The sequence below is a fragment of the Armigeres subalbatus genome, chromosome 3 (assembly GCF_024139115.2).
Source record: "Armigeres subalbatus isolate Guangzhou_Male chromosome 3, GZ_Asu_2, whole genome shotgun sequence".
Taxonomy (NCBI): Eukaryota; Metazoa; Arthropoda; class Insecta; order Diptera; family Culicidae; genus Armigeres; species Armigeres subalbatus.
The window spans coordinates 11336760-11348874 of NC_085141.1; the positions used below are offsets into that span (position 1 = coordinate 11336760).

Consider the following 12115-nt stretch of genomic DNA (forward strand, 5'->3'; position numbering starts at 1 on the left):
TGCGATTTCGCCCGAACGTAAAATTTAGACCAGAATTTGCGTAATCAGTTTAGACAAGCCTGAAGTTGGTGGTGATTTGGTGAGCATTTTGTTTATAATATGGCGGTTTGGAAAGTGAAAGTAATCGATTGATATTACATTTAATATGCGTAATTACCTATTGTGGAGTGCATTGAATAAGCATGGTAAGCCATTCTTTTGAGTATCTTGATATACTGCATTGATTTGTAATTTATAATTACCTAAACATGTTTGAAAATAATTGGCTGGCAAATGGCTGATTTCGCCGGGTTCCATATTCGATTCGAAGGCAAGAAACGGTCATTTTGAAGCTTCTGAGTGCACTGTGGTGTAAAAATTGAAAAATTTCAGTCAAAATTTGCTGATACTTGGTTTAATACGTGGCTCCTGTTTTTTTATTTCTTCCAGTATTCCGAACTTGCAAAATGTTAGGAAATACTGAGTAGGGAACATGTACTTTTTTCCACTCTCTCGTTAGTAATTAAAATTTTAAACAGCTAAATTTAATTGTTTTTCAAAACGTTCTTTTAGTTTCTTGACATAAATATCTAAATCTAAACAAACTTTAGGTTTGGTCTCGAATCAGCAATTATTTAATTTATGTGTGGTTCTGTATCGATTATATTAGGGTGGACCTATTGCAAAAATGTATAACGAAGACACATAACATAAATATATAAATATTTTTGGCAGTATACCACAAATAACAGATATTTAGGCTAGAACAAATATTGAGAATCTAATGTAAACTTTTGAATTGATGTATACGTTGGCTCACTACTGCCATCTACTCAACTGATAAGCAATCGTCGAACGCAGCCAATATGTTTGACAGTCACATTTAGGTTGCGTTTTACACAACAAAGATCGTTGCGCCATCTCAAAACAATTGTCAATTACGTACAATACATTTTTAAATGAACGGTTGCAGATGTTTACACACTGTTGTTTTCTAACTATTTCAAACGTTCAAAGACGTCTCCATCAAGCACTACTTCAGCTCCATCTCTATCCGCAACCATGCACTGGAAACAGCGATGCAGTTGAAATTACCATTCTGATATATTTTTCATTTTTTATTTTTATTTTTTAGATTTTTCAGGGAGGAGTGGGGGGCGTTCAAACTAGCCCCTCCTAGAAATGATATTTTTACGTTTTTTGGAAAAACGGACAGCTTTGCCATGTTTTCGTCTCAAAAGTAACATATTTATATATCGTTACAAAGCTCTTAAACAGATCTATGCAATAGGCTTAATATTGTAATAATAGCTCCGTCCAGAAATTAGTTTTTAGTAGTTTTGTAAAAGCATATTTTACGCAATATTTAACGAACAAAACAGTTTGGTACCCTGCAATTCCCCGCAGTAAAACATCATGCACTACACTATTGAACTCTTAAGCTTTGACCATGAAAAAAATTCTGCCCAAATTCACCATTTTGTAAGATACTTACTTGATACTTGATGGGCTACAGCTCTTCGATGAACCTACGCCGAATGGAGTATCCTTCTCCACTGTACTCGATCCTGGGCCAATCGCTTCCAGTCGCCCTGAACATTGAGCGCCCTCAGGTCCTCTTCAACTGCAAAAAGCCATCGTGTACGCGGCCTTCCACGAAGCCTGCGGCCTGTTCCGGGTTCTCTACTAAATATTATCTTTGCTTGACGTTCTTCCGGCATACGAACAACGTGACCAGCCCACCGTAGTCTGCCGTGTTGTATAAGCTTAATAATATCCAGCCCTTTATACACCTGGTACAATTCGTGATTCATGCGACGCCGCCAGATACCGTTCTCCTCTTTACCGCCGAGTATTGTCCGCAGCACCTTACGCTCAAACACTCCGAGAGCTCTCCGATCAGCCTCCTTTAACGTCCATGTCTCATGGCCGTATAAAGCCACCGGAAGAATCAGAGTAGTATACAGCGCGAGTTTTTTTTTTTTCGTTTGCAGACTAAGGGACTTAAGCTGGTTACGAAGTCCGTAATAAGCCCTATTTGCAGCTGCAATACGCCTTTTTACCTCGCGGGTAACATCATTATCGCACGTCACTAATGTTCCAAGATACACAAATTCTTCTACCACTTCAAATTTTTCACCATCCAGCACTATTTCGCTACCACCACCACTAATGAACCCACGTTGATTGCCAGCGACCATGTACTTCGTTTTGCTGGTATTGATCGTGAGTCCAATCCTCGCTGTCTCCCACTTAAAAGGCGCAAAAGTCTCTTCCACGGCACGGCGATCAATTCCGATAATATCGATATCGTCCGCAAATCCCAGGAGCATATGCGATTTTGTGATAATGGTACCTCTTCTTTGCACACCAGCTCTCCTAATCGCTCCCTCGAGCGCTATATTGAACAGTAGGTTTGAGAGTGCATCACCCTGCTTTAATCCATCTAAGGTAACAAATGACGTTACACTTGATTTCGATCCGTCCAACGTTATACGAATCAGCCGTATCAGTTTTGCCGGAAAACCATGTTCAAGCATAATTTGACATAATTCATTCCGTTTCACTGAATCGTACACCGCCTTGAAATCAATAAACAGATGATGTGTCTGCAAGTTGTACTCCCGGAATTTATCAAGGATTTGTCTCAGGGTAAACATTTGATCCGTCGTTGATCGGCCCTCACGAAAACCCGCTTGGTATTCGCCGACGAAGGACTCTTCAAGCGGTCTCAATCTGTTGAACGGAATACGGGACATAATTTTGTACGCCGAATTAAAGAGGGTTATTCCTCGGTTATTGGCGCCCTCCAGTCTGTGCCCTTTCTTAAAGATAGGAAAAATGAGGACGTCCAACCAGCTAGCAGGCATTTCCTCGTCTTCCCATATTTTCGACATAATATGGTGCAGAACTTCATAAAGCTGCTCACTGCCATGTTTGAGAAGTTCAGCCGGGAGCTGGTCCTTCCCCGCAGCCTTATTGTTTCTCAGCTCTTTGACAGCTTTTTTAACCTCATCTAGTGTAGGTGACTCCACAGCTTGTCCATCGTTGCTAATATTTATTCTGTTCACCGATGCACCGTCACTTCCTCCATTCAACAAAGTCTCGAAGTGTTGCTTCCACCTGGCAGCCACTTCAGTTTTATCTGTCAGCAAATTCCCTTGTTGGTCGTTGCACATGACGGGAGATGGCGCTGTCTTTATTCGCACGCCATTGACAGACTCATGAAACCTTTTTTTTTGTAAGATACATGAATTTTAAAAATTACCCATTTTTGCCTTTCTCGTGTACTAAGTATTGGTAGAAGCTATATGATCTATATGATCTAAAAGCATTAAAAAAAGCCTAAACACAAATAGTGTTGTATTACGATCGACTCAGTTCGAAGAATTGAAGTGATGTCTGTGTGTACGTGTGTGTGAATGTCTGTATGTATGTGAGCAAAAATGATCTTAACTCTTTTTTAAGCACTTACTCTAAACCGATTTACTCGCAACAAGTTTCATTCGTCAGAGAACGTTGTTCCATTGTTTCCTATTGAAAATAGGCTGGATCGGGGCCTTAAAGTTATGGCCAAAATACATTATAATGTACGAGAAAGACAACATTACCGCTGAGGGATTAATCAGGTGTTTTGGTAAACTTCTTATTTTTCAATTTTAATCTGAGTTACTCAATAATGCCACTTTAATTGAATTTGATGACGAACACAATTTACTTAACATTTTAAGGGGGAGGGTTATGTCTTAACGTTGCGCATATTTCAAGAAAAAATCATCTATCATATAAAAAGCGTTACGCAGTGAGAAGGGAAGTTGTTCAAAATTTACAATTTTGACATTACTACATTATAGGAGTGAATTATAGATAATAATCATAATGTCATAATGTTTTGGATGAGTAGTGTGTTGAATAACTCCTTGGCACAATACCTTTTTATAATTATGAAAAAAAATTGCATTTGCATTTCGCTGATGTCACAATATGACGCTAATTGAATCTGTTCTACCCTCCTTTGTTGGTTTATTAAGTTCTACTCAGTGAATTTTCAACACCATAAGCTGATAGTGCTTTTTTGATCATTTTAGAAAATCTGTGTTGCGTGCATTTGTCTGTGACACGAATATACAGTTTATATGATCATTAGTATTTTATCCAGCATCAAACAGGCTTATTGCAAGCCAAAAAGTGACCAAATTCCGTTGGTTTTTAGAATATGACAAAAATCGATACTATGCGGAAAATTGAAGGCTCAGAAAAAATATTTTTCTTTTCTATCTATGTTTTTATGACGAATACCACTGTTTATTGCAGGATTCATAATTTTGGCCAAAAATACCTCCTCTTTTCCTATTGTGCACTGCTCCAATCCATCGAAGGTTACAAACAAGGATGACACTTCAAGACAAAATTTTCAAAACGACTTATCTGCTTTTGTAAACAAATATTCCAACGATGATTTGACGAATCTGATAGCTCTCCCACGCAAACCAACACCATCAATAGGTAGGTGAAGGTTTCCGCTACCTGTAGATGGTGTTGGTTTGCGTGGGAGAGCTATCAGATTCGTCAAATCGTCATTCACGCAGGAAAATCGACACATACTTTATGGCAAAAATCCATGTATTTTAAAATATGCATATCATGTGTCGGCATATACTTATTTGCATACAAATTCACACATGGATACTATGTCCCACATGGATAGTATGTGTGAACACTCATGCAATGCATGTGGGCGCATGGAATATATGTGTCGAAACTATGGAATCCATTTCGCTAACCCAATTGCAAAAATCCATGTGTGAACTCATGAATATAATGCGGAGTTTTTTGTGAGTGTTTAAATCTTTGTTTACAAAAGCAGATAAGTCGTTTTGAAAATTTTGTCTTGACTTCGTCTGCAATCCGGAATTTTAAAAACATTAATTCCGAAAATAAATTCTTGTTATATTCTAGGAAATGATATTACCGAGAAAAAGATGTCTACAGAAACTGTAATATTCGAAGAAGTGTCATTTTCGAGGAATTGTTATTTTCTGGGAAATGTCATATTCGAGGAAATATCGTTTTTAAGAAGTTGTCATTTTCGGGGAAATGTTATATTCGCGGATTTTTTTTTTTGAGGGATGGCTTATTCGAGGAATTGTCATTTTCGGGCGAAATGCCATTTTCGAAGACATGTTTTCAAGGATATGATACTTGTGAAAAATGCTTGAAAAAATGTTATTTTCGGGGATATGTTAATTCCGGGAAAATGTTTATTTTTTGGAATTGGTTTCCAGGGAATTTTACAATCTCAAATAACTTAACTAAAGAATGTGAACTGATTCGGTGATTCTGTCTTTATAAACCTGTTACGTCATTATTGAAAGACCCCTATGCCCAATGTCCGATAAGCCTATCGTACATTATGTCTTACGTTTTTCACGCCTGACGTACTGATGCTTAACCTGTCCCAATTGTCCCAATTTTGGAGGATATCGGTCAAGGGGTTCAGAAGTTTTACTGAAGTGATCGTTTTCTAAACAATAAACCCCATGCCCCGTAACCACCTATGGCTTTTTTCCCATGACCCTCCAACTCCTCTATAATCGCCCCCTTAGGATTGAGAGTACGTGTTCCAAATTTGGTTTAAATGTTGCGTTTAACATACACTGAGCTTAATTACCATCTAAATTTTATGTGCAGCGCACATATATTTTTGCAATCAAGCTTTGCAAATAATTTTTATGAATCGTGCACATAAAACTTGAAAATTTGGTGGCTCTTAGATTTTATGTGCAACGCATACATAAAATGAGAGCACATCTAATATAATCTAATGAACTTTTCTAATATATTGTAAGTGCAGCTGTAAATATTATTCATGTGTCCTGTTTCATAAACCAAATGCATCAATGTTCAGTTAATTCTTGATTATAAAAAATACAAAAAACCACAATGTAATTTTTATTTTATTTTCTGCTGTAAGAATAAATCAGCACAGTTTCCATAAATTGTCACCACCAACAAAAAATGAAAAATAAAAACTTGATACAGTAAAGCATCTATACTCCATTGCACAGTGACGTCACACACGACTTTTGACAGGTACTGGTCCTGTTGTTTACAGACGACTTTATTTTAATTTTGAGATACTTCTATCATTCTTTGGATTTTCTGATCGTTAATTACCTAAGCTTATCGATAATTACCAATATTTGAATGCAGAATGTACGAAATGTCTTCAACATCGTGAAATATGCAGATTTAATTTGGATCATAAAAAATTCTAAGTCCGAAACGTAAACAACAGGACCAGTACCTGTCAAAATAGTGAGGTTAGGTGACCTCAGTGACCTATAGGTCCGGACGGTGGATAGTATCCAACTGTTCGAGTGCGAATGTGGGTAGTGCTGCTGGGCTCAGAGGAGGTTGGGATCGGTAGAATCGGCCTCGAAGGAGGGAGTTCCGTAAAGTTGTAGGATGGTGGTTGCGTTTCGTATTTTCCACAGTGAGAGAAATTATCCGTGATGATTATTGACATTGGACGGGTCTTTTCTCGACACCAAGGAAATGTTGACGGTGGCGATGATTCCCTAGGTGGCGAGTGCCTGGAAATGGTTCAGCGTACAGATACAGCAGCTGATGACAATTGTCCTCCAGAATTTTCATTATCTCGTCTTCACGAACACCACTTCAATCAAGCTGCTTCCTGATTCAATCAGAAACCGTGAATCTGCGGAGCTCACTAGCTAGGTAGATTGATGACACGATGATAATTCCTGGATGCCACTGCAGGGAAAGTATCCGCTAGAAGGTCATAACTTCTTCCTTGATATCATCACCAAAGGATGCGTATACTTTTGATCTGTCAGAAAGATCGTGCAGCTTTTATGATATCCTTGCACTTCTTCGGAGTCTCCTCCACCTTACCGAGCAGAAACGAGTTACAACAAGCGATCGGACAAATAAACTACGGTGGTCATTGCTTTTTAGCCAGAATCCATAGATGTTCCGGTTTGCATGATGCAACGAAAATTCTATTTTTGATGCGGCGCTCCGCCTCGAAGTCGATTTCATCCCGGGTAGAAGGAGTATTCCGGACGTCATTTTTCTCGTGATACCGAACGCGAAAAGGGCCTCTAATGCAGGTAAAAGTGTAAATCCACGGTGCGCGCACGGCAGGAATCGAGATATCACTGAAAAATTAAAACTTATCAGTAAATATTAAAGATATTAAACTGAATTCGCCTACAATTTGTAGCCAGAGGAAAATTTTATCCAGCCATCAACATTCCACCAGAAAAATGTCTATCATATTTTTCTATTAAGTTTCATGTGCAGGCATTGATAGTTATCAACTATCGACCATTGCACATAAAATTCATTGGCAGTTCCAATGGCATATAAATAGATCACCTATATATTGCATTTAGTTGGTTATTAAATATTCTAGTTGATAAATGGATTTCAAATGCAGCACATAAAGTCGTGGTAACTCCAATCGGATCTTTTTTATATGATTAACGCACATAAAATATAATGGTGATTTCATCTCAGTGTAGGTATGTAAAAACATTCGTTTCATTAACATGTCCTTCCCTTTGACACTCCCTTCTATTATATATCGGTATGGTCGGTTGTCGGTACCCTTTTGTTTTGGGTCCATAACTTTCGTCCAATTGCACAATGTGGTAATATTTGCATACCAATGGAAGCCAATAGGCATAGGCTAACAACTTGTGGAGAGATTTGTTTTATTTCACCTATTGGAAAATTTTTATTACCAATTTTGTTAAGCGTTGATTTTATGCCATTTGAAAAAAAGTTGTCGGTTGACGGCACCCTAAACAACAATTGAAATGAAAAACAATGAAGTGGGAGCGTTATGGTTGGAAAGATCAAGATTTATAGTGTCAATAGCAATGAAATTTATTACATTTAAGCACAGAGAACAGACGTTGAAGCTGCACTCGCCATGTTGTGATAACTTTTGACTGTTCATTTTGAAATAACTTTGGAATGTCGCCGTTATCCCGTGCAAATTCAGCGCTAGCATCATCAAAAAATGCCACTGTGCGCTATTGTTGTTATGCTTGCAAAAGCATACCAGCGCCATCGTGTTGTCAAAATGAGATTGTGAGTTGCAATGTCGACGTCGATGGCGTTGCGGTTCGGTGTGTTTGTTTACACATGTTTTGCAAGAAATTTTGTTCGAGCCTCCATGTCTGTTCTCTGTAATTTAAGTACATTATACACATTTTATCAAAATTTAAAAAAATGTTGGTTTTGCTAACAAATTGGCGTATAGCCTGAAAATATTATTGCCTATCTGATGATTTCCCTTGATAACCACCGGGGTGCCGACAACCGAAATAAGTAACCCTTTTGAAAAGTGAAAATAAAAGTTAAATGGCAACCGCTACGGTGGCATTCAATTATGAATCACAAAATAGAGTTAATTTGCTTTGAAATACGTAATGCGCTCACCATTTCGATCGCTTTACTTTGGTTTATAACGCTAAGCGAATGACCAAAAAAATTTCGGAGTGGGACGAAACAAAGACTTCTATATTCTATATGCAGAGGCTCATGGCGGCGAAGCCTCAATAAAGAAATAAAAGAAGTCGACCGAAATCTAAACTGGCAACAGGTTAAAGCGATAGCCGGGCAACGCTCAGGATGGAGATCTTTCAAGTCGGCCCTTTGCACCACCGGAGGTGTACAGGATCCATAAGTAAGTGTATAACAAAGTTGTACCGAAAAGCTATCATTTCACTCCAAAAACGAACTTTTTATAGAAGCCTCGGAAACCCATAGTGTTATATACCAATCGACTCAGCTCGACGAACTGAGCACAGGTCTGTCTGTCCGTGTGTATGCATGTGTGTGCACAAAAGCTTAGTAAAACATAAGACAACTTTTCATATAGTAATCATTAACCTATTTTCTCGCAACAAGTTGCGTTCGAAAGGTGGTATGGGGTTGTAGATCACTATTGAATTTTGTGATGATCGGCCGTGGCGCTTAACAGTTATTAAGAAAATGGTTTATTGGACCCTTGATTGAACCTTATAAGGTTAGTGCCTTGGCTAAATACGAGAAAGGCAGTATCTCTTTTCAGTGAATTATGTTGGGTTTTTTAATTCATAATAAACGGTCGGCTATGCGTCGACAGATGCTGCAACGGACTCCCAAGTAACAATTTCCATGCTTCTTGGATTTATCTAATTCTTATTGCGGACTTATGATAGCAATCACCAAGCTAATTGCTCAGTTTTATTGGCGCTCTTATTGTTATCAATAAACCTTTCATAAATCTGTTGAAAAAAGCTTCAAATGTCAAATGTCAAATGAACGTCAATAAGTGTCGTCGGCGGCGGTGTGGCATGGCGGTGCACAGGTCTAGCGTAGTGACGAAAAGACCGCGATATAGCGGACAAGAACCAGAGCAGCCAAAATGCCGTCAACGGTCTTCGGCTGTAGAGAAGGATGGTAAACGCTAGTACAGACTGGACAACCGAGTGTGGGTGAACTCCCTTCGTCTCTTTTATGACATCTCACGCCGCTTGAGTGGAGAAAGCAGGAATCCGTGAAGTTCAGTGAAAGACGTGACAGGTCAGTTACTTATCGACCCAACTGATCAGCTGAAACATCGGTTCGAGCACTTCGCAGGGATTCCGTTTCTGCTACTGTTCCTCACAGTAATTTACGAGATCATGGTGATTGGCTGTGTAACAAACCGTGAGATGCTCTGACTGACTACAACTATGGAGCACCTAAATGACTTCGATTTGGCTGGTGATGTTGCTTTGATATGTACAGTAAGATGAATCTCAACGAATGCTCCTCTACGGCGGGTCTCACAATAAACATCAACAAGACCAAATCGTTGGATGTCAACATGAACAACCATTCCAACTTTACGGTAGCCAGGCAAGCAGTGGAGATGGTCGAAAACTTTCCATTTCTTGGCAGCCAGTTGGCGTCGGACGGTGGAATCAAGATCAACATAGGAGCATGGAACAAGAAAGCTTAGAGCTGCATTTGTGAGTGTACGAAACATGGAGATCCAAATATCCAGTAGATAACTCAACTCAAACGTTAAATCTGTACGTGAATTCGGGAGAACATCGCAGCAGAGGCAGACCAAGGTGCTCGAGGCAACAAAACCAAACCTCAATAAGGAAATAAAGGAATGAAAGAAGAAATCTGATCTAGGCTCAGGTTGAGGCTAAAATGAGCAGCTGTCCAGGAAGGAGATCTTTATTTTTGGTCCAATGTATCCCTAGAGGTGCTTAGGACAATATGAGTGAGCCATTAAGTGTTGCACGCATTATCCTAATCAGTTTCGCCGAAAAAAACATGTTCAGACATCATCTGCCACAGCTCATTTCTTTTCACTGAATCGTTCACCGCTGTTCACCGTTGCGTTGATTTTCAATGTGAGTACTCCCAAGTTATTCGCAGGGTATATATCTGATCTGTAATGGATTAGGCCTCACGAAAAATGCAGACGCAGTACTCCTCAACCAGTATTACCTCTGCAATTGACACTTCACTTCGTGGCCTTTCTTGTAGTTGAACCTATAAGACCGTCAAGCATCCGATAGACAGATCTTCAGCCTCACATATTTTAAGAATAACTTGGTAACCAGTGTTGATAAAAACTCAAAATCTCAAAACTCATGGATGATTCAAATCAAGCGTGAGTTGAAACGCACCCAACTCAGCATCTAAAAACTCATGGATGAGTTGAATCATCCAATCATCCATGTTCTCCTTCGTTAAAAACAGTGAATTGACGTTTGTCGCATAAAATATTAGACACTCTTTTATGTACAAGCAATAAATTGCCCCCAAATTAATTTCAAATGCGTTTTTAAACCAAAATGATTTTTTGGCAAATGAGTGAAATGATGCGTTTTAGCATGAAAAATTCAAGCGTGATGCATTCCTTTGAAATCGCAGACGATTTCGTTCGCACGAGAGCGCTCGTTGATTGAGATTTATGAGTGATTTTACCAACACTGCTTGGTACATTCCTTGATGCGGCTGCTTTTTTTTGTATTTGTAAAGCTCGACATGAATTTCGCCTTCATGAACAGCTTTTTAGATTCTATATCATATAGATATAGCGTTGGTAGTTCTTCTGTTTGACTATCGTAGATAACATTTAATCCTGCTTGCTATTATATATTTGTTATCACCAAATATGACATTTCTAAAAATCATGATTGAATTTTATCATCTAGAGCCAGAATGTGGGTCAACGACCCGTTGTAAGTGATTCTAGATGGTAATCAATCGACACTTTGAATTGTACAGCGAGTAACGTAGTCCGTAGTAACGGTCCAATTCACCTTCAGCAATCATCATATCTTCAAATTTTGTAAGTGGAGTTCGGACATTATGTTGTTACATCAAACATTTTCTATGCTTCAGTTTTTTCAATAACAACAAATTAAATTTGTATTTTACGGGCCATTCTAATGGTACAGATAATATGATCTTACACATAGGTCATACGGGGACTAATATTTGTATTCAGGGGTTTGGAATTAAAATACTCAACAGAAACAATACTTTCATCACTAAAATTACGCATCTCACTAGGAGCTCATGAGCCTTTTACTAAAGTCTAATTTCATTCGACCATCTTCACTCTCTTCTATGATTCTACGCTGATTAATTTGCATTGATATATGACTATATAAGTTCGCTTGATTATGATATGGGGTTTTTATTTGGTTATCAACAACTTTAAAAAGCAGTTTATTTAACCCCTATTGGATAGAGTAACTAAAAGTAAATATCACCTGGTTTGCATTTTTGCATTACGTTAGTAATCTAGCAACTTAAATTATGAAGATTTTTCAAAAACAACAGCTTAGGGCTGTGCGTATTTTTCGTTAAAGCTAATGGTAATGTGGTTAGATTGTGGTAAAATGAAGATCGGGCGATAAGGATTCTACCACGTTCTACTGAGCTTCGATTGGTTGCACTGACGCAGCTGAGGAAGCTGTGTGGCTCCTGGTTCGCATCACTGGCGGTAGGAAAGCCTTGTTAACACACTCGATATTTGCTCGGCAAAGTGGGCAGCGATCGCATCTGTTGAAGAAAAAGTGATGAAGATGTTAGAAACGCATTC

At 38.6% G+C, this 12115-nt stretch overlaps 1 protein-coding gene and 1 long non-coding RNA gene across 2 annotated transcripts in view; one reads left to right on the forward strand and one right to left on the reverse strand.

The window, feature by feature from the left end:
• Positions 1-73: 73 nt before the first annotated feature.
• Positions 74-12115, forward strand: part of LOC134223750 (uncharacterized) — an 18144-nt gene continuing 6102 nt past the window's right edge. Inside the window, exon 1 of the long non-coding RNA XR_009982704.1 lies at positions 74-185. This is a non-coding gene — a long non-coding RNA (uncharacterized LOC134223750). The remainder of the gene's footprint in view (positions 186-12115) is intronic.
• LOC134223747 (E3 ubiquitin-protein ligase MYLIP) overlaps positions 11405-12115 on the reverse strand; it is a 21558-nt gene continuing 20847 nt past the window's right edge. Inside the window, exon 4 of the mRNA XM_062702940.1 lies at positions 11405-12075. Within this exon, the coding sequence (XP_062558924.1) occupies positions 11946-12075 (130 nt within the window). The 3' untranslated portion in view covers positions 11405-11945. The remainder of the gene's footprint in view (positions 12076-12115) is intronic.